The sequence below is a fragment of the Dromaius novaehollandiae genome, chromosome 7 (genome assembly GCF_036370855.1).
Source record: "Dromaius novaehollandiae isolate bDroNov1 chromosome 7, bDroNov1.hap1, whole genome shotgun sequence".
Taxonomy (NCBI): Eukaryota; Metazoa; Chordata; class Aves; order Casuariiformes; family Dromaiidae; genus Dromaius; species Dromaius novaehollandiae.
The window spans coordinates 46138605-46161537 of NC_088104.1; the positions used below are offsets into that span (position 1 = coordinate 46138605).

Consider the following 22933-nt stretch of genomic DNA (forward strand, 5'->3'; position numbering starts at 1 on the left):
AAAAAAAACCCAAAACCTTGCTGTAAGCCCTTAAAATTGTCAGCAAGCCCTTAAACTTGAACTATAAAGCTTCATCAATCAAAAGGCAAACAGCATTCTTTATGTATACTATCATCTTCTTCAATCTGGTTTTTGAGGGTCTGATGCACAAATATGTGACTGGTTCAACCTTCCAGCATGTGAAGAAACTGCACTGTGTAGATGATGACTTTGATTCTCTTCCAGGCATGGAGCCCTCCAGAGGCAGAGGAACTCCAAGGCTACTGAACTGTTGAACTGCGGAGTACTAAATGCAGCAGAAAATAGTTCAGGAGCAGCACTTGTGTCTGTCCATGTTAGTGTATATTTTTGTGCTTTCTGCCAGTGCCACATGACTGCATTCTTGCTAGCATGAATGCCCTTAAGATACTTGTTTGCATGCTCAGTGCCTAAGGAAAGTGTACCTTATTTTTTTTCCTTGGAGATGACCGTTGCAATCAGGTTTATGTATGTGCCAAATATAGCCGCTCAGGGAACAGAAGGAATATTACATAGTTAGATAGCCTAGCTTGAATGATAAGATCCTGCTGACAGTGCCTCTTCTGAGAGCAGCAGGTCTGGAGTCAGAGCTGACTGGCCCTCAGCAGTTCACAGAGAGAAGTGTGTCAGCAGATGTGCAAGACAAGTTCTTTCTAGGCTGTTTCATTTAAGCAGCTGTGATGCCCAGGCACAGCCCTTGAATGAATTCATAAACCTAATTGCTCCAAGTCATTAAATGAGCCACACTTAAACAAAGATATCGCTCTGCTGTATCTTTTCAATGGAGCAGATACAGGCGCTAAAGCCACGTCTAATCTGGGAGAGCAGGGTCTGTGTCATTCTCCAGCCTGGGAGAAGGGGACAATTAGGACACTTCATCGTTGCAAGCCCTTCAGTAAACAGCAGCAAGGTGACCAGAGACAGGATATCACACTGGTGGTTGCACTTCACAGCCAGTGGCTTCAGAAGTGGGAGGTGAATGTTTAACCTGGTTTCATCTAGGATTTTGTATTTTACCAGGGCTTGGGTTTGACCAGTGATCATGAGTAACTGTACAATCTTTGGGACTGGGAGAAGACCTTGAAAATTATCAGTATGGTCAGCAAAAGTTAAAGAAAAAAAAAATCTCTTTGGCTTTTCAGGTGACAGTCTTTGGATCTTGAGGTAATGTTTACTTTACATCAGCTACAAAGATGTGCCAGTGGCTCCATCAGAGCTGGTTACTGCTGAACTGGCAGAAATAATAAATATAAATATTTAAAGTTTCAAAGGCTCAAAGGAATGGAGCGAGACCTCTCAGATTCTCCTGCAGCCTGTAATGTTTCAAAACAGTCATACAGTGTGTTATCAAAGTTTTGTTTGCTGTAACGTGTGCTTTCTATTGCTTCACTCTCAAAGTCCACTTCTAGCAACAGCAGTAGGAACTGTGTAGGCTTGGGTTGCGTTCTTCAGACAAGCATGTGTGGTGCACCCCAAGAACTGCGGTGCAAGAGGTGTCAGGCACTGGCCTCTACACACTTGCTGAAATGTTTTCTTTAATCCTTGTAAAATTGATGTTAAGAAATCAGTTCCAACAGTTTTAAGTCTTGCCATAGAACAATTCAGCGAGTTTGCCTGGAGCACGTGTAAACCTTGCGGATTATGGAACTGCCATCTTATAAACTCCAGATCTATGAAATGCATTTAGTTTCATCCTTAATACTATAGGTGTAGAGGAAACTGAGATGTGAGCATGTTCACTTCTTTTCACTTTACCCTCCTTTTGATGATCAAATCTTTAAGTGCCTTTGCTAGTGCTTAACAGGGGAAAGCTCTAAGTAGGGCTGTAAGAACTCTCTCCTCTTGCTGAGAAATGCAGCCACTATGGCATCGGGGACAGTCTTATAGTGTGAGAGCAACTAGAGAAATTGGAAATACAAAGATTCATTCTCCATCCCAGCTATCACAGGCAGTCACCTAGGGTTGGAGACCATTCCAGAGCCCGTGGGCAGAGTCTCTGCACTGGCTGTCCCAATGCCTGCTGGTTTCTCAAGGGACATGAAGACGAGGTCTAAAGAGAACCAAAGCTGAGTCTCTCCATTGGTGTCTGTGAACTTTGGATCAGGTCTCAAAGCCTTTGTTAGTCTAAGCAAAATCAAGAAGCCTTTTCCTCTCACTGTCTCTTAAAGCCAACACAACAGTTAGGCTTCTGAGGGTTTGAAGAAGAAATCACCCATGGAGTAGAAATACAAAGGCAGACCACTGGAGAGGCTGTTGGTTTTGCTATTGCCACACTGCCAGAGCTAGGAAAAAAAAATTGTTTTGCAATTAGTCAGGGTTTTGTTTTTTTTTTTTTTTCTGAAGGGACATGGTTAACTTTTCTGTGTGATCTGAATGGCCGGGAAACAAAGGAGCTTGGAATAGTTCCTCAGTGCCTGGGATGGTGTTTGGACTGTTCTCAGAGTACAGACATATGGCAATGCTGCATGATTTACGTTCTTAATGAAAATGTATCTTGTAATTATCAAAATTTCACTCATAAAGAGAAATTATTGTTCTCTCAGTTGTCTGGGAACAGAGCTGTCTTGATTGCTGGGAGTGCCAGTGGTCTGAAAATAGTCATCTAGAAGCAGCTATTAAACTCCCTAATTTTCTGTGTTCTTAAATGGTGTACATCTATTTGCTGCATAAATTAATTTGGATACGCCCCACCCGCCCTTGCCAAGGTGCTTGGCATCTGGAACTTGCTGGTACTGGAGCCAAACTTCAGTCCTTAAATTACTGTGGATTGTCTTTCTCCCTGTTGCCGCATTTCAGGTTTCATGAGGTTTTACTGTATCCTATATTTGTTCTTAGCCTCCCCTTCCTTAAAAGATATATATGTATGTGCCCATATGCTTTTTCTGTCAGCTCTGCAAGCTCTCTCCTGAAAGTCTTCTCTTTCTCCTTTAGTCTGGTTAGTACTCTGTGGTGTCTGGGTCTTCTTCCCATAAAAGTTTGTATAGTCCCTGCCAACGTGGAAGGCAGTAGGGAACACTTCAGAAATGCTTGTCTCATTTTCACACCTGCTCAGCTTTGTTCTGCTTTGTTTTCGGTGTGAGGCAAGGGCTTCACTCTCCATCACTTTTCCCCATGACAGAGCACCTCCCAGCAAAATGGCTCATAGCCGTTAGTAATTCATAGCAGGTTCTTTGCCTGCAAATGCTGGCAGTTGACCTCTAGAAGAAGGATAAGTCACTTTTCTCTTTCAAGAGCATGTCGTCCTCAGTCTTAGTGGCTACACCCGTGGGATTTTTTGGTATAGATGAAACCACAACTTTCGATTCTAAATGTGCCAATAATTGAAGAGTCTCTTGGGTTCAGGATTTTGACTTCAAAGTCGGAGGCCTTCTGTAAAGTACTTCTTGAATTCCAGTTTGAATTCCAGCTGCTTCTCCCAAATTTAGTCACGTTTCCTAAACTGAAGTTTCAGTTACAGTCTCCAGTCCAAGTGAAGTGGACCAAGTATGGTGAAAACCTCAAGCCTACCCAGAAACTCAGAACTCTGGAAACTTTGAGTATGGAAACACAGAATTGACTCAGCTTCTCCCCATGAGGGGTTCCTGCTTATTGTCCTGCTCCTGTCAACAGGACACCCACAAAACTTTCTTTCTCTGCAGAGAGAAAGAGAAGGAAATCCTGGCCACCCTCACCTCATCTCTCTTCCTTTCCCATTGCTTCTGTCTGCCTCTCTCTGTTTCCTCACCCACATCAAGAATCAATGTGTACCAAAATTTTCTAATCTTTCTTTAAAATAGTGTCCTACCCGGCTCCTAGTTGGAAGAGAAGCCGCTGCTGTTGCTTGTGTTTGTGATTCTTCCTCAGTCAGTCCTGCTCCTCCTTGCTTGGCTGGATATTCTGCTGGCTCCCAGTTCCTCCAAACCAGGCCCTGAAGCTTAGGGAGCAAAGCTGAGGTGAAGCCGGTTTTTTACTTGCCAGACCTGATCCTGCAGCAGACGGATTGCTGCACTGGAGCCTTTAGTGTGAGGCAGACAGTTTGGAGGAGGAGGAGGAATGCCATCTGCTTCTCTCCTTGCTCTCCCTCTCAGTGACACTGAATGAGGAGGCTGGGGAGGCAGAGCTCTGTCTATCATTTGTACCAACAGACGCAGAAGGTAGTCTGCGCTCGCTTATCTACCCTGAACCCAAACGCTCCTCTGACAGGTACAGTGAATGAAGCCAATTTTGTTGTAACAACATGAATCTACTGGAGTGTATAATGTATCTGTGGAGACACAGGAGAAATATTTACTGAGTTCATTACAGGCTTAATGAGCCAAGATTTAGAGAGATGGAATACCAAATGTCTCCGTTTTCTGGACACTGCAAAGCAAAGCCAGAGCTCTGTGGAAGAACTTTCATTTCATTAAAAAATTTTATTTTTAAGCACCACTCAGCACTTCTACATTCTTGCTGGCAGCATCACCTAGTAGCTACTGTAAGAGAGAGGTCTTTAAAATGTACAATCAGGTCCATAGTTAAAATTATTGGGCTGCTAATAATGCTCTTGCTCAGCAGTTAGGAAGCAGTTTTACATATTCAGGTCCTGACAGAACATTAAATGCTTCCATCATGGGTGAGACAGATGATTCTTTTCTAGGGATGAAAACAAAAGCTACATGTTGTCCAAAGTGGCGGGGAAAAACAGTAAGGTCCCTGGAGCTCAGAGTCCTTTGCATTCAAGTGCCATGAGCTGTCTTCCTTCTTGTTTCCTTACCGCAGCAGCAGCACAGCTGATTGCAGAGAAAGTGCTGTAGTGGCGGGTCAAACACTGTATCTGAAGGTTTCCTCCTTGATCTGAGGCATCATGGTTGGGGTTGCAGAAAAGCTGGACATAACACACTGGACTCTGTTCCTGAGTCTCCAGTTCAGTTTAAAACCTCTGTGTCGTGGTGCTCTGTCCTGGCTGCAGCGGGGAAGAGTGTTAAACAACCTGCCTGTGGCAGACAACAGCCAAAAACAGGGAAGCGGAAAGGGCAGCCAGTCCTTTTACAGACGAGGATGTCCAGGAACAGGTAGAGGCTGTCCAGAGCTGCTATGAGCAGGGAGAATGGATGTACAGAAGAGACTCTGACTTTTGACTGGGAAAAGTTTCAACCAGCGTTTTTGCCCATATTCTCAATGCTGAAATCCAAATTCCTGCTCCTAAATAGTTGTTGCAGTTTCATTTCGACTGGTTTTGGGTTGGCTGGCAAAAGATGCCCACCCCTTTTTGGAAGGCGCACCCCATCCGTGTCTCTCAAAGCAATGCTTGGACGGGATGGTACACACGTGGTGTATCACTAGCCAGTAATACGGCCCCACCGAGTTTCCTGTTTGGTCTCATGTCTGTTTGTCTTCCTGGGCATGCCTTGTTCCAAGTGGAGTCACAGTTTGTGCTCATGTGGAGTGCTACCACCTGGCACACGAGCTCTCTCACTGGTGCACACCATGCTCCACGGATCCCTTTTCTGGGATCTCACAGCAGCAACATGGAATGAATCAAGGCCTATGCTGTGGCAGCTGTTTGTACCGTGTCTTAGAAGTGCATAGCCTTCATGGGTCTTTGCCCTAAAGTACTTTCAGTGTGGGTGATACTTATCAGGCTCCATTTCTTATTCAAGGAGTCAGATTCCCCTGGTTGGAGCTCTTGTGATAGCTTGCAGTCCTGCAGTCTGACACCTTGTGTGCAGGAAAGAGCTGGTAAAAGCAGTGTGTGTTTTGTCTAAAAAGATGACTTAGCTGCTGCAACGCAGTGAAACAACAGCTACCATGGGTTCATAAGTGCTACTAAAGTGTCACAGCTACGAATTGTGCTTGGCTCATCTGCAAGCTGTTCCTATCAGAGCCATGAAGAGGGGAACTGTTCTGATGGCTTGGATTGCCTCAGCTTTGCAACATCATTCTTTAGCGCTTCTGGAGTGCAAAATACAGGATGAAGAGGAGCAAGGTCGCTTGTTCTTTTGGTGTTGCTGAGGATGTGACTGTTACTTTTAATAGAGATGAAAGTGTCCCTTTTGACTGCAAATTCTTGGAGGTTTCTGCCATGGATAAGCATCTTTAGCCATCCCTCTAGCACAAGCTATGAATATAGGAAAGAGGAATGGGCAAGGAGGCATGACATTGCTATTGCATGAATACTGATAGGATGCCCAAGGCTTTCTTTACCCTAAGAGCTAACAACCAGAAGCAGCTTTGTCCTCTTACTAAATTTCAGCCCTGGTACTTCGCATGCTCCATGTCTTCCCTTGAGTGCTTGTCATGTCATGTGGGAAGCTCTGACAATGACCCCACTCCGCATGGTGCAAGCAGAGCTGCAACTTAAGGGAGGAAATTTATGCATGGAAACTTCCCAGTGAATGTGGATTTAGACATATCTCTGCCTTGTGAACAGTCAGGAATGGATGGACTTGTTGGAAAGCAGCTACTGAATCTCTTGAGCAGTTTCTCTCTCTCCTCTCCCAACTCTTATGGACAGTCTTTACCACTAAAACACAGGTGCTTCTCTGAATCTTACTAAAAACATTTCAGTGGTTCTGCTGTGGGGTAGTTGTGGTACAGTCAAAAGACATGTTCCCTGCATCTGGAATGCAAGACCAGCAAGTGCTGAGTGACTTTGTGTTGGAGAGGATGGTCACAGAACCCCTTGCCCAGTTGCTGTCTGGCTCTAGTCAGCTAAGAGCTTCAGTACCGAAGTCAGGCTCTAATTTTTTCAAAACTCCCATTAAATTCTGTGCTGACACTGAGGCTTGAGCATCACAGGGGGATCTGATGGAGGATATCAAATGGCCACAGCCAGTGCCTCCTTTGTTTAGCTTGGCTCAGACTTGGTAAATCAGAGCGATGTGAGCGCTCCTCTGGTGCATGATGAATAGCAGAGGTCCCAGGAGGCTGCAAGGCAAAAGGATCTGGGCTGTCCCAAGGGTCTGCACTGTGCTGTGTGTCTAGGAGGCTTCTGTTTGATGCTATGGCCCGACAGGGTCATGCTGACAGACAGGTCTGTGTAGGTGAATTCCCATTCAGTGCTGGGGAATTGTCCCTTCTTCAGGGAGCATGGGCATGTAACTGCTTTTAGTCGCTTCAGGGACACAAAGGTGCTTGGTCAGGTATTAAGGGAAGAATTGACTTGCCAGCTTTAAGGTGAAAAATGATGGCTAGAAGTGAACAAAAAGAACTGGGTTCTGCCTTTGGCTATGGAGATATCAGAAATTCAGTGCTTCCTTCTAGTCACAGCGCTAGGGGAAAAAAACACTGCAGTACATCTCTTAATGGAGAACTACTGCTAAATGGAGAAAAGCCGACAGCAAATATTTACTCCCAGATCAATTCTGTTTAAAGTGCAATGTTTGTAGCAGAGCTTGGACACAGGAAGGTCAGGTGTAATATCAAGGCTGTATTTATATAAAGACAGAAGAACATGCTCTGGAAACCACTGCTTAGAAAGGGAAAAGACCAGAGGATTTTGATAGGCACACTATGAGGATCTTAATTTTTGTGCTCACACTGAGCATTTTCTCATGTTCAGGTAAGTTGCTTAGAATGGATCCATGTCCTATTTCTTATGAATTAGAGGAAAAAGGTACAAGAGCAGATTAACATTTAATGGAATTGTGTGTCTGTCTCAGGGTTTCCAGTGTATGACTATGAACTGCCTGTCACAGAAGAGGCTCTCAATGCTTCCATTGCAAGAATCAATTCTCAGTCACGGGGGCCAAACTTGTATGGTGTTGTCAGGAGCCATGTTAGAAGTGTAAGTTTGCAGACAACTCAGATACTTTACCTGAAATATGCTTTTCTTTGGTGGAAAATTGTTTTCCACCGAACTTGGGAAACCCCAATTTAATTGGAGTTTTCAACATTTCTTGGAAGAGGGTGGATTTTGGGCTTTATCCAAAGCTATGGCTTTAGAAACCTGAATGTTCCTTGTGTGTTGTTTTTTAATTAATAATATGTTAGGAGTTCAAATTTTGCACTCCAAAAATAGAAATTTGTGAGGGAGGTCTCATAAGAGTTTGTTTAAAACATTATTCAGAAAAGAGCTGGTGCTTTCAAATACCTCTAGCTAAGTGCTTTACATTTTGGGCATACGGTCACCTGGTCTATCTGAAAGTCTCAGCTGAATGTCTGCAATGCTAATTAGATGCCACCACCAACACAGGATTCTTTCTTCAATCTGCATTTACTTCATCGGTCTCTGCATACCATTCTGGATTGAATCTACTAGTATCTAAATACAATCAGGAAACCCTTGTCCATTTTAACCTCTGTTGCTAAAAATTATATTGGATTCCCAGAGTTAAGGAGTTAAAACTTCATAATTTGAAGTTGGCATGTCTGTGTTCCTGAACATCCTCAGAATCACTCTGTTTCTATAGGTGGCATGTATCAAGTCCTCTGCAAGGATGAATGGCAAGATGACATTTGAATAGATCTAGTCTGGAAAAACTTGCACTTGAAAGCAATTACTGAAAGCAGTGTTTTTGTTTGATTTTCCCTTACTGAGCTAAAACATTGATTAGACTGTGAGGATAAGAAAAGAAGATCTTAATGTGTCAACAAAAGCAGCCAAACTCTCTAAAGCTCTCAGTGTGGTATGCACACTTCCTACGGAGGCACCTGAGCTGCCAAGGAGCGTCTCTTTAAGCTGTGTTAATTCAATTGTTTGCAATCTTCTGGTTTACTTCCAAACTCATGTGTTTGCAATATACTTCCCAGCAGTCTAGATATCAAAAGCAGAGCTGTTAGGACCCTGGTTTTCATAGAAAGGGTGGGAGCAGCAGGAGTGCTGGCTCGCTGTTGCCTCGGTGGGCAGCAGCGAGCAGGGGTGTTGCTATGTGCACTTACCTCTGAGGGCTGCAGTCTTGGAAATCAACTTGAGCAGCAGGAGACCCTGCAGTGGACTGTGGTGTTTCATCTGAAACACGTATGGAAAGCTGCTCTATGTTGCTGTTACCAAATCTGCTTAAGAGAACAAAACCCAATGTATTTTGTTTTTCTTACAAACGTGCATAAGATAACACCCTTTCTCACACTACAGTAATCTGCTCTAAATTCAGCACTGTCCCATAATGCTGTAATGTCTTGGCTCTGCTTGACAAAGAAGCAAGATTGCCATGTAGTGGACATAGAAGACTAACAGGCACTAATTATGTATTTTGTTGATCTTCTTTTTACCAGGTTGACATGTGGAACAGCAATGATTATAAGCTAGTGCTGCAGTTCAGTATCCGTGAAACTGTATGCACAAAAATTTCAGGGAGAGACCCATTCACATGTGACTTCAAAATAGGGCCTTTTGTGGTAAGTGTGTTTGTGTCCTTGGATGGGGGGAGAGGGAGAGTATGAAAAAAAACCCTTGGTACAGGCTGTTCTTACAGCATGTCGAAACATGGTGCTGATGAATGATTAGCCTCCTGAAAACCAAAACAAACCAAAACAAATGTAACCTGCAGTATGGACCAAGTGTTACGTGGGGAGTGGCAGTGCTTGGAAATTCTTCAGGCTGACCTGTGAGGAGTATGGGAACTGCTCTTAGAGCCGAAAAGAAAGTATGTGTGTCTTGGAACAGCATGTAGTGAAAGTGTCTGTGTCTTTGGGACCAACTCCTGGAAGGAAGGTATGGCTTCTTTCCAAGATAAGAGAGAGGAAAACCTGAAGTTTGACCTGCTTTTGTCTATCACCCATCCAGCTAAGGAGAAATAAGCCAGGAAAGCAGGATACAAATGCAGAATTGGCAGTTAGTGTAAGATGATGTGATGACCTTCAGAGACACAGCTTTGTGTGCTGCATTATGTAGTAAGGCCAGGAGTCCTAAATGAGCTAAAGATGCTGTGATGACTAGATAGTAAGAATGAGAAAGGAGCTTGACAGTCTCACCTCTCTGCTCTTCGAGACAGGATTTCCAGGCAGCCTGAGGGAAAAGTGACACTGTCAGTATTTTCTCAGCAGAAGTGGTACCATATCAAGGAAGGAAAAATCTCTAACATTCCTGAGTCCCTTTCCAGAGAAGAGCAAAGTCACAGATTAGAGGCCAGGAGAGAGAAAGATGACTGTGACCATGCAGCCTGAGCTCCTGTCAGGAATGTAGTCTGGTCATCAAGGCACCTGCTGCACGAAGCAAAAGGACCTTGTAGCTTTGTGCCTGGCTCGCTGAGGGTGCTGAGCCAGCTCACAGTTTTTGGGTAGTCCTACTTCATGCCTGTGTCCAGCATGTGCCACAGTTGTTGTCTTGCATTATAGAGCCAGAGCTCCCTAACTGTTCATTCAAAAACTCTTTCAACCAGAGAGGCACTGATTTTATCCACAGTGACCCCCTCTTTCCACTCCCTGTTGGTTATTGAGTAAATGAGCCAGATGCAAAGAGATGCCAGGGTAGCTTAAAGCCACCTTTGTACACACTTCTCTGTGCCTCCTGAAGCACATAGTTGCAGACTTTGTCAAAAGCAGAATAGCCACTCTTAAACCCTGTCCCTCTGAGCATCCTCCTATTTGCAGAACAAGGAAATGGCATGATAAAAATCAAACAAGATTTGCAGAGCACAGGTTTCTCCGTGTGGGGAGGGGACTGAGCAGGTCATTTCTGGCCAAATTTATAGCTGTCTTATGCTTCTGGATCAGCCTGGGGAACCAGAGGATTTGACTTGAGTGACACTCAGTTTGTCTTCCCTCTCTCTTTCCCGCATTCTTTTTTTCTGAAATCATTACAAAACCCTTGAGAAGATACCGTGGATGTTATGTAATGACATTTAAGAAGATACCTTAGAGTTATGTAATTGCATGCGTAACCTGGAAAGCTGCATGAGGAGACCTGGAGCACAGAACTCTGCTGGTTATGAGTTCCAGCTGAGTGCCAAAGGCTGGCTGAAGCCTAAATCCAGTCCGAGTGCATTTTCCCTGGTAGGCTTGAACAGTGAGTGCATTCATTTATGGACTTGGTGAGAATTCCCTGTAACTTTGGAAAGAGAGCAGAACTCACCTGGCAGTGCATGGTCTTCCCATCTACATGTCCCTGAAGTCAACAGTTGCTGTACTTTTGGCCTTGACTGCTCTTGGATGAGACTGTGAAGGTACCATGTAAAGGCTTATCTTCTTATTAAGTGCAGATCCCCCTTCACTGTCTGCTGACGGTGCTAGTCTTTTCTGTCAGATTTTCAACTCTGTTTTCAGCTTGAAATAAACATAGATCGGGCTTTTGATGTAGCTCTTGCTGGAATTCTGTCTCTTAGATGATTAACTTCAGTGTCAGTACACCAACCTTGATTCTGGTCTTCTCTGTGCTTGATTATTTTTGACAAAACATGTCTCCTATTGCAAGGAGTGCTTCTGAGTGGTTATGCCCAGACTTGTATAAAACCAGCAAAGCATATGGAGTAGCTCTTGAGTCCCTGTGTCCAATAATGCCATACTGTGCTATATACTGTATAATGGCACTCAGACTTCTAGAAAGATTATCTGTGGTTCTTTGTGCTGCTGCAAACTGTGTTCTTATCACAATTTTTTCCTTCTGTGAATGGCAGCCAAACAGGTCTGTCCTTGCTGGGCACAGAGTTTAGAGAAAAAGTGGGATTCTGGGAAGGCACTGAAGGATGGGATCTCGGAACAGATGGCACAGAAGCTTTCGTAATAGCTAACAAATCATGCTACTCCCTTGGGAGGTAGTTCGCCCCTTAAAGAGCCAATTGGGTCTCATTGAGTACCACTGCCCTTGAGCTCAGCAGCTTGTGTGTGTAGAAGGGACAATGCTGAACTGATGGCTGTTGCTAGGTTTGTTTCAAAACACAAAGGTTGGCTGCAGTGAAGTTATCACTGTATCCTAGACACCATCCCACAGGTCCTCCCAAACCGTGGGCGTCTGATCAGATTTACCTGATTTATTGAGTGAAGGCCTGAACTGGTTCACTGTGATGTATATGTTGCACATATTGATGTACCTGGAGTATATAGAAAGAAAGGTCTAGTTTAGGCACCATAGTTTAGTGGTTGGGAAGATCCACCCCTTGTTCCTTCCTATTGGTGCAATGAGGTAGGAATGACAGTGTAAGGATATCCATTTTCTAAATTTGGGTGTAAGTTTGGCTCAAGCTTCCACCCAATCCTGAAGGCAACTTCTTTAAAGGCAGTTTCACTTCTAGAGTTTGAGCTGCCATCAGCATAGCCCTGCATAGCTCTTCTGTTCATGGTTGGTAATGCCAGAGTCATGGAAAGGATCTGGAAATTTTCTTCTACCTCTAGCAGGCTCCAAGCTTCCTACAGTTAATATGCAACTGTGGAGCAATAACTTGTGGTTATGGTAGTTTGGAATTGTATGCCACCAGAGTATACTGTTCTGGCCTCAGTCTGCTCCAAGAATTAGTTCAGGGGTATAGCCTTGAGCTTTTTCCTTTGGGAAGATGATTAATAAATCCCTATACAAATGTCTTCCCCTCAGTGAAACTCCAGGAGGGAGATTACACTATAGGCTTGCTCTGTCAAATTTGTCCTATTTTGATCTGTTACAGCCAACTGCTTTCTGCAGAAGCGTCGTGGTCGTCTCTGAAGAGCAGATCGTGAACATGGTTGTCCAGTGCCATCAGGACATGTCCAGCTCGGAATCAATAAGCAGTGAGGAGGTAAGGAAGAAGACAACATGTTTTTGCTGCCTGGGAGAAAAAATCCGCTCATCCTCTTTTGAAGAGAGGTTGGGTAAGTATGTGTGAAGGCAGGATTTGTAACTGGCTGTGATCATGCATATTGAAACTCTGAATGCCAATACAGGGATTTTTTTTTTCCACCTCACTTGATAGTGTTCCCATTTTATTGGTGGAGAAACTGAGGCATTGCAGGGCATGGAATTTGCCCATGATTAATCACTAGGCCACAGTTCCTCCCCTCCAAATATAATGGTTGCTTTAAAGTTGGAATATCTTTTCTACACACTGCCACATTGCCAGAGGGCTCTCCATCCCAGCTGTGAGTCATCTGATGGTGTCCTTTTTCTCTCCTTACTCAAATGTCTAGTAACCTTCTTGTCCTGTGCTCTCTCTGCTGCGGAAGCTGTTGCCATCTCTTTTAGTAGCAGCTGGAGGTTTTGAACAGAAAACTGTATGTGGTTAGAAATCCAGCAGTTTCTTGTCATGTTGTACTTTTCATCAATTCCAAGGTTTGACCTTGCTTGATGGCTGCCTTGGGAGAGTGTGAATCTCTGATAGTCTGGCAGATCTACCAACCTTGACACTCTTTCTCCACTGAAATATATAATGTGCCTGTGCCCAGAGAACAGTGATTGGCACATCTTATAGACACATCTGATGACTGCGACTCTGTTATTAAATCCAGCCCTCAGTTGAGCGTTTAATCACAGTATGACTGAAAAAGGCTTGTTCTGCTGGGATTTGTGTTCCACGTGGCTTTGTTTTTGAGCTGTCTCATTTGGTTTTTAAGGTGTGAGTAAATGCCAGTCCCAGTCTGTGAGTTCTTGCTAGCTGTTTTCAAATCATGCCAGTGTGCACTTTTCCATGAACTGACAGAAAAAGGAGTTAATCTGAAATTGGGTGCCTGCTCTTACAACACAAATCAACGGTGGGTGATGTGCTTGAGGATTATGTTTGGAGAATGAAGCTAGTTCCAAAGGCAAGGTGCCAGAGAATAAGGACAGCTTTTATTTTGGGGAACTGCAGGCAGCTGAATGAATAACTTGAAGCAAATAGGATTCAGCGTCACCTCTTGGTTTGGATTGCCAAATTAGCTTCTGATTTTCTTGGTCAGAGTCTCTGTTCAGAGCCAGCTAGTGAATGCACCACAGGAATTCTTGATTTGCAGAGCAGAAAGACCGTGTGTGAAGTACTGAAATATGTAAGGTAGTCTCGGATGTTCAGTCTGTCCTCTGTGGGTTAAGCATAACTCTTTTTTAATTGGACACTCAGAATAAACACTTGCTTTTACAAGCAGAGTTCTTTCTGCAAGTCTTCTTTAACCACCACTTAAAATTCAGTACTGCTGCCAGTATTCCTGTTAGGGAATATACTTGCTAGAATGTTAATGGGGAATAAATGCCAAAGGGAATTATCGCACATGAAAGGGAAAGTATTTCTTTCTGCGAAGGGCTGCAGCAGGTGCACAGCAGCTCTTGCTCTAGAGGTTTTAACTTGGTTCAAAGGATCTCAGCCTGGCCCACTGTGAATGATGTTGGTGTAAATCCAGTAGTGCTTGTGCTGCTTGGATGTGACAGGAATCATGAGTGGCTGAGGCTGGTATTATATTACTGGGATAGAGACCTACAGAAGAAGATTATAGAGAGAGTTTTAAAAGAGTCATTTGGGGCAAAAAAAGGTGCTCTACATGAGCACAACTGACTAACTCAGCTCTTCAGGCTGCCTGGCTGTATCTGACTACAGTCAGATGTTGACCTGAGGGCCTACCTGGAACTGCAGATTTACTTAGAGACATAGCTGCTTTGTAATAGTCTCAGCACTGATCTTGTTTCCAGACAAATTAATAATGAAGTCCTGGATTACTTCAGTGACCACACGCTACCTGAGGAAATGCAGGAGAGGCTGGTTTCTTCATAGATGAGCTTCTTAAAGAAGTGTCTTTAATTTACAGATAATGCGTATGCAGATAATGAACCCCAACAGGCAGGGCAGCAGTCGCAGTGAAGGTAAGTGATTTCTACCATGCTGGACTTCCTTGGCACATGTTGGTTTGCCTTTTGGGCAGGACCAAGTCATCAGTTTTAGGGAGCAGGAAATATGGGAGACCAGCAGTTTGCTCAGATCATGCCCAGCTTCCTTTCCCTGTGCATGAGGATATATCTTTAAGAAAGTAATGAGGGCATTAGGCTGCAATGCGGGGCAATGCTGAGGTTGGTATGCTCTAGGTAACCATTTTCAGGATTGTGCTCTCCTGATTAGTGCTTGTGTGCATCCTTGAGGTTGTCCTGATGTCACGGAATGCTGAATGAACACACGTCTGGAAGCATATAACACTTATGTATGTCCCCATGTTCTTTCTTAAAAGGTCTATTTGCTCCTGAAGCCTTCCCTTCAAGGAGAAGAGGTAACAGCTATGGAGACTGGCATAAACCCAGCTATATCAGCTCTGACAAGACTGAATAGCACGATTTGGGTAAGTACAGTTGAAAGCATAGCTTTCATGCAGGCTAGGTCTGCAGGTTTTGGGGCAGAGCAGGAATGTAACTGCTCAGAATAAAGGATCTCTTGGGGGAATGTGCTTCTTGGCTGCAAGCATGTTAAAAGCCATTTTGTCCTAGACATTTGTAGGACTTGCTTATGGGGAAATGCAGTGACGCAGGAGAATACAAATAGCACTATCAATTGGTCACTCTCCAAATGTTGCTGAAATGTGAGGCAACCCATGCAGTTCTTGTAACTCAAAGGACAAATCCAGGCAGTGCTTTGATAAGCTGCCTGATTTTGTCTGGAATGTAACAGTAACTAAACCATATGGTGAAGTCAACTGGTACAAAAAGATGAGGAATTATAATTCTGCTCCCTCAGTTCTCCCACTATGTACAGTACAGAGAATGGTTCAAAAGATACATTTTTTTTCTGTGAGATGAAGTAAATGTGCAGGAGTGGTATATGGGGATTAAGACCCTCTCAGGTCCAAAAAGCTAGTAAGGTCACAGCTTAGGGAATGAATGGTACAATTGCTGTGACCTACTTGTGGGAGTTACTCTATTCCATATTGTCAAAACCACTCACAAATTTGGGTGTCATCACTGGTCTGTGCAGGCAGGGTTTATTTTTCTGGGTGGCTGTCTCTCGCAGAACAGGGGCTCCAATGGGCTGTCAAGGCAACAGAAGATGGTTTTGACTGCCTCTTTGTGCTATACCTGTTGTTTCACTTCCAAGAAGACATCCATCTACGGAGCTTATGGCTCTTGCTCATTCTCAAGTATTCTGTCCCGCATGCTCACATAGTGTCCTGGTGTACAGATAGTGTGAAAACAGAGGCCAACAAAATCAACCTGCTGTCCTGAGCTAAGCTGAAGGCTCAAGCCTTGAGCTACAGTTGTGACTTTTTGTCTCCATTTTGGTTGACAGTGATGTTCCGTGGATGCTTTGGAACTTTCCCAAACTGGTTGCTCTTAACAGGGGTGTAGCATTTGCCTACGGGATATCAACCATGCCCTTTTGTAGCGTATTGTCAAAGACACTGAGCTGTTTGTGGCCCATTCTGCCAGTGCTCTCCTCTCACCCACAACTTGTTGGGTCTATTTATGCAACTTTTTCTCCTCCAAACTCTTGAAGGAATGGCAGTGTCTTTGTGCAGAATCTAATGCAACGGGGCCCTGAGGCGCCATAATTCAGCAAACAAAAAACAAATGCAGTAATAATGTATCTGAGAGAACAAAGAAGCAATTTACCCAGGGCAACTTTTGTTACAGAGAACCTGTGAAGGTGATGTTTGGAGCCCAGTTAATGGAAATAACAGTGACAGGCACTCATGATTCATTGGATCTGGCAAGGCCTATGCTGCACATACCACCTTTGCTGCCCTGCTTCTGAGGATCTGCGTGGGAGTAGCTCTAATTGCTGCTGATATTTTACCTGCTGTATTATGGAGCTAATCTAAAGGGAAATGTTCTGAAAAGAGTTTTAGCAACACAGAATGGAGGTGGTTCTTTAGCATGTTAACCAGTTTTAAAACAGTTGGGAAAGGAAGAGGAAATTTCTTAGCGCTATGTTTTTGCCATAAAAAGGACTTGCACGCTCAGTGGCTACATGCCCACAGCAGGTCTGTGTCCCTGAGAGGGCCAGAACTGAGTGCTGCATCTATGTAGAGCTCAATTCAGCCTCGCCCCATTGGAAGCAAGACAGTTTTAGATGCAGATTGCACCCACGACTCACCAAAAACTGACACAGTTGTTACTCATAAGTATATCCTTGATAAACATATACGTGCTGAAGGAGATATACCCCCTACTTTCCTAGAAGCTTGGTATGAAAGGAAAAACCCAGCAATTCTGCTAGCTCAGGTCTTCATTTGATCTTGTAAAAATGCTTTCATTAAATCCATATGCTATTTTAGTTTATCCATAAGCCAGTACGAATATGCTGTTTTAATTAGTGCCTTTCCTCTTATAGGAATTTCTGACTTTTCTAAATGTCTTTGAACTTCCTTGAGCATATTGCAGTGGCATTCTGGTGTGAATTCTGTGTCCTTTTGGGTAGCTTTATTCTAAGGAGTTAGTGTGGAAAGGCTGAGGCTTACTGAACAGTAACATACTGTTGATTTTCTGTTTCAGAGAAGAGAGGGAGAAATTTTGTAAATGTCTGACCTTTGTTGACTTCTGTGAACCAAACTTTCCCAGTCTGGCTCAGTGAATTTGAGTTGAACCATCTTCAACCAGTCTTCCAGAAAAGCTGTGGGGAAGGAGGTCTGTGCTCTTTAAATGCACGGACATTCCTTTTCCTTGCATTTGGAAAATGCTAAGTCTCTTAAATCAGTTCTTTGGTTCTCCAGAGGAGCTATCCTAATAAAGCAGCAGCCACAAATGTTTTGTGTTTCTGGACTCAATGTGTAAGAAACCTCTAAACCAGAAGCAAGATGTAAAACCTTCTTGAAAGAGAACAGAAAACAAATGGGGAGAAATTTATGGTTCTTGAAATGCGATGCAGTTCCAGTTTAAATACTTCCTGCTCACTCTTGAAGGTAGGTTGCAAGGACCAGAGTCCTAGGTTTTGGCCCAGTCGTAATTCAAAGGTGGATACATCAAGAGATTGAGGGAGATTTTCAAAGCCTGTGAAAGCTGCTTGTCTCTTATTTTTGTTGATTTGACCTATTATTAGCTGCAAAGTCTGGAGCTATGTTTGCTTCTCAATTTCACTTGTATCCAAAGTCTGAGGGTTTCATCTGTGGGCTTCCTTTGGAACAATGTGTATCCGAATTATTTAATGTGTTCAAGGCCAGGGAAAGTCATGTTTTTTTCCCTGTGTTTTGGCACCTGCATGATTATGGTTGGCGTTATTACAATTCATTTTGTGATGACAGTGTTCGATGAAGCATAGGAAATACATGCTATGTTTTGAGATGGCAGTAGTTCAGCTGGCTTAGCTTAGCTGAGAGAAGATTTTTGGGGGAGGTTGGGGAAACAGCAATTTAATAATAGAAGACTTTTATCTCTTAAACAAAGAACCTTTTGTTGACAGGCAAAGCTAGACAAGTTCAGGTGAGAAACAAAGTGTGATGCTCTTTTTATGCAACAGTGTGGGAAACTGACTGCTGCAAAAATTACCAAGGCAAGTGGTTGAAAGAGTTTCTGTTGCTGGATTTTGGATTTCTGAACTAGATCTTCCCCTTTAGCCACATGAATTATTTCAGGGGAATCCTGTGCCTGACTCTATGCAAGAAGCCAGGCTAAATGATCTCACTGGTCCCTTCTGGCTCTGTTTTTGATTTATTAGAATATGCTGAATATTCAAGAGGAAAAAATTAGTGCAATTCTTATATAAAAGAAAACTTTTTCAAGTCTGCAGTCTTCAGACCCAACTGATCTGCGGATGCCTGCAGGAGCCAGCAAACTGCATGTGAAAGAACCACATCAATGATTAATGAGCTTACTTCAGTGACAAATTCTAATCAGATTTTCTGGATTTATTTCCTAATGCATCTCCGGAACTGGGGAGATTGTGAAAATCACATGTCAGGCTGTGGACCAGCCTTTCCAACAAATACCTCAGGCACATGAGCAAGTGACAGCAGGGGAGCCAGCTGCTGTACAACAGCTGATCACTGGTTAACAACCTTAGCCTGCAATAAGTGTAAGGTCATTAGTTAGCTTGGCCTGTAAGATATGTGCAAAGCTTGCTGGAGCTGTGTTAGCTGCCACAGTGTCAGCAAAGGGCGTGTTAGTAATGCAGTTAATCCCTTGTTGAAACCCTTGGGGAGGAGGGATTCCTGCTCAGAAAAGGATGCTGTTTATCACACATAGAAGATTAAAGGCTTTTTGAATGTGCTCAGGTATGTGAAATTTTATGTGGAATTCTAGGTTCCATTAAGCTGGAACCAGCTTAATGGTATTTGTGGCTCTGAATTGCAAGGAAGAGTTTAAAAAAAAGGCTCAAATTCACCGAATATCTTGAACCTCAGAAAGCAAAGGAAAAAGGCCACCAATGCTCTGCTCTTTCAAAATCAACTGCCAAAGGCAATTATCCTTTGCGAGGGATGGAGTCCAACCTATGACTTTTTTTTGTCTGGAGTCAACAGAATTGCTTCATTTCCTTGAAGAGGAAAATTAAGAAGAAAACTCCTGTCTTTGCTTGCAATATACATGTAGGTTGTAATTACTAATTTTCTCTTAGTGTCATTAATCACATGAAGAAAGTGTTTTCTATCAGAAGATCAAGTTCCTTCTGTATAAAGCCAAGGGGTTGTGATTTCCTTATGAAGTTTTCTGCATTTTCTTAAAACAGCTGTCTGGCTGCATTCACGTGGCATAACCCCATTCCAGCCACTAGTGAGCTATGGCAGTTGTTAAGACTTGATTAGCAGCCTTGCAGTATAGTAAATTGCTTGAAGCAGAAGCAAACAGACCGGCATCCTTGAATATTGGGGATTTTCATTCACAGAATAACATAACGTTGGGCCTATTCTGCTCATACCTGAGAAATCCAGAATCCAAACTTCAGAGTGGATTGAATATTTGTGTTTGTCCTTATTCCAGAAGAGTAATAATGGAGCAGGGTGCATTGCTGTTCTGGGGTGTGGAAAGATTAGCTTTTATCCTGGGTGACTTCGTTAAGAAGCTGCCTGAGTTTAGTCCCACTTTTGTATTCTCATGGCTTCCTGCATTAGACTTCTTTCTCCCATCCTGCTCCTTCCCCCCCCCACACCCCTCCATTCGCCCACCCTACTGTCTCTGATTCTCTGAAAGTAGCTTATAGCTTTCTGGGGAAAAAATTGAAGCATCAGAGGGAAGGAAAATCCCTGCAGAATGGGATCTGTTGCATAATGCATGAGCTCCATATCCGGATCAGCTTTGAGAGTGAGAGCAGAGCAGTTTATCTGTCTTAGGCAACAGGGAGGAAATGACAGGACACCATTATATTCCCCTTGCCTTGGAGTCTGTCTGTGATATCTCAGTCCTTGGTATCACCTGGCACCTGTGATATACTGTAGCAGAGAAGACAGTGCACTCTCGTCTGTTCAGAAGTGAAGGGCTGAAATTTAATCAGACTCAGGAAGGACCTTTCCTGATGCTCAGGTCAGATCACGGCATGGGAATGAAGTGGAGGTATTATGACAGAGAGGAGAATTGCTCTGGCAAGCTGTTGCTGCTATTCTGAATGGCAGTGATTTCGTCTTGCCCTTTGCCCATCTCCTCTAGATTTATTTTGAAGGATTCAACCTGCTGCTGCGCTGAGGAAATTGCTCCTGCTTCTGGAAGATGCAGAGCTTGGGTGATTCTTTAGACTTCAGTATGTCACTTTAAGGCCCCATTGCAAACTCCTTAATTTTATTGCTAAGGAAAACCAATAGCACTTCAGTGGAGGGCTAGAAAGGACTCTTATAGCTGTCTGTCAGCCCGCTGTTCAATGTTGTATTTTGCAAGCACTAGAAATGAACTTGTCAGAGAATAGGTTGGAAGGGACCTCTGAAAGCCTCTGCACCAACCCTTGCTCAAAGCAGGACCAGTTAGATTAGGTTGTCCAGCTGAGGTTTGAATATCCCAGGATGGAGACCCTCTTGGCTTCTGGTTCAGTGTTTTTGATCACTCTCAGGGGGAAGCTTTTTCCTTATATCAAGCTGGAATTTCCCATATTCCAGCTTGTGCCTCTCATCCTTTCCCAGTGCACCTCTGAGAAGAGTCTGGGTCCACTTTCTCTACAGTCTCCCATTAGGTAGCTGCGGACAGCACTATGATCTCCGCTTTGCCTTTTTGTCTCCAGGCTGAGCAAGCCCAGCTGTCTGTGCTTCTTCTCCTATTTCTTGTCCTCCAGCACCCTAATCATCCTGATGGCTTCCTCTGGACTTGCTCCAGTTTGTTCATGTCTTTCTTTTACTGAGGAGCCACTCAAACAGGGCACAATATTCCAGATGTGGTCTCACAAATACCCAGCAATGGGGAAGAATCACTTCCCTCAACCTACTGGCTGCACTTTTGCAAAATGTAATGGCTATGCCTGTTTCCTTGGGTAGTAGGACACTGTCTGGGTAGGAGGATCGTAGCGCAAAAGATCACTTGCTCCCCAAAGCTGAATGTAGCTACTGGTCGCAGTTCTTTGGCCTGCATCCCTCATCCTCAGGGACTGGCCAGGGCCCCAGGTGTTCTCGGGGAAGCTAGACAGCACCAGAGTGTCACTGTTTCTGTCTCTGCCCCATGTGTGGACATTCCTTTCTGGCACAAATCTATCCCTGAAATTTTATTAACAAAATTGTCTTACAGGAAAATTTCAGGTTGCCATGGTGACCAGCTTGATGAAAATACAGCGTAGGCTACAGACAGCTGTAGAGGCAGTCACGTGTTCTCTTAGAAAAACACAGCTCAAATTTTCTGTGCATATTGTAGCTCTTAATTCAAATGCATTTCTCAGAAGACCATGCACCAGCTTATAACCTTAACCATCTCTGATTTTGAGACTTTCCAGCATGTGTTGATTTGTATCTCCTGCATTAATTATTTCACTGTTGTTAATTTTATAGCAGTCTGCTATATATGAATATATGCATATATATATTTTACTAATTAGTAGGGGTTTGGTCTTTTGCGACAATGGCAATTGGGTAAGCACGATGTTTTCGCATGTGTTAAATGTTCTGCATATGCAGTCTTCTCCTTAAAGAATCCCCGACTATGATTCTGATGCTAAAGTTGCATACATTTTTCCTAGGCTGTGGATGGTTGATTAGTTCTGTTAAATATGAGACAAATGCTGAAATATGATATTTCTTCCCTCCCCACCTTTTTTTAAAGTAGACTGGAGAATAAGAAGAGTCAAGATTCAAAGATCCAGCATGTGAAGAGGGGACCTGATGCAATTTCCTTTGCCTTTTCAGCAAAATCTACTGTGTAATGAAGTGGCAGTTTTCCTCCAAACTCACTTCCTCTTTTAATGTCAGAAGTCCATTGGATGAGCTCATAAGTTGCTAAATGTGTGCAGCTGTCAGTCAAGAGCATTCCGATACATTAGAATTCATTAGAAGGACTGTCTCACACACCTAGCATAACTGTATCCAGTATCATCTCATAATGATGCTATTAAAGGATGATTATTCCATCTGTGCTCTGGGTTGCTCCCCGGTTGCTTGGTTGCTTGTAATTTTCTGTAATGCTTGTAGCTAATTTTTGATTCATTCAAACTAATAAAGGCACTTCATTCCTTTTTCTCTGGAGTGCAATAGCTGTGGATAGAGAGTCTTGCAGCAGATCCAAAGGCATGAGTTTTAGCTGACCTGCAATACAGCTTTATATGGACACCTAACCACTAACATGGACAGCTGAGGGAAGCTGGATCAAAAGCTAGATCAAAATTCCTCTTCCTCACATGCTAATGACTCTAAAAAGGCCATGGTAGCTCTGCAGACCTGAGGCATGTGAACAGATTTTGATGCATTCTTCTCCTGGGAAATATTATGGAGGGTTGTGGTGTCAATACCAAAATGTGTGGAAGGGAGGACCTATATTTTCCGATCATCTGTCTTCCATAACTTAGGTAAGCAGATTTGGTTGGGTTAGGTATAAGCTATTTGTTGTCTCTCAGACAGTAGGGTGCAATTTGAAGTTCTAAATTTGCATGAGGCAGGAATGGAATAAAGTTCAAGCATATAATCAGCATCGTGTGGCTTAACCCCTTATTATGCATCATTTGAGCTGTGGCAGCTGTCTGTTTGATTGCTCTGACCCATAGGAAATGCCATGTGATACAACCTCTTGCAAACTGCTAAGTTGCATTGCTTTCCGTTTGACAAGAGCGTA

General features: G+C 43.5%; 1 protein-coding gene across 8 annotated transcripts; it reads left to right on the forward strand.

Moving 5' to 3' along the window:
• Positions 1-7382: 7382 nt before the first annotated feature.
• SPP2 (secreted phosphoprotein 2) lies at positions 7383-22343 on the forward strand. Of its 8 annotated transcripts, none has more exons than XM_026105973.2 (7): positions 7383-7540; positions 7641-7765; positions 9193-9315; positions 12513-12623; positions 14596-14650; positions 15010-15117; positions 21932-22343. In XM_026105973.2, exons 1-6 carry the CDS (start codon positions 7492-7494, stop codon positions 15105-15107), a joined length of 561 nt encoding a protein of 186 aa, XP_025961758.1. In that variant the 5' UTR covers positions 7383-7491; the 3' UTR covers positions 15108-15117; positions 21932-22343. The 8 variants fall into 8 exon arrangements, with proteins under 8 accessions (XP_025961758.1, XP_025961756.1, XP_025961757.1 ...); XM_026105971.2 differs by having other exon boundaries at positions 21935-22343; XM_026105972.2 differs by lacking the exon at positions 21932-22343 and adding an exon at positions 17264-17480.
• Positions 22344-22933: the final 590 nt, after the last annotated feature.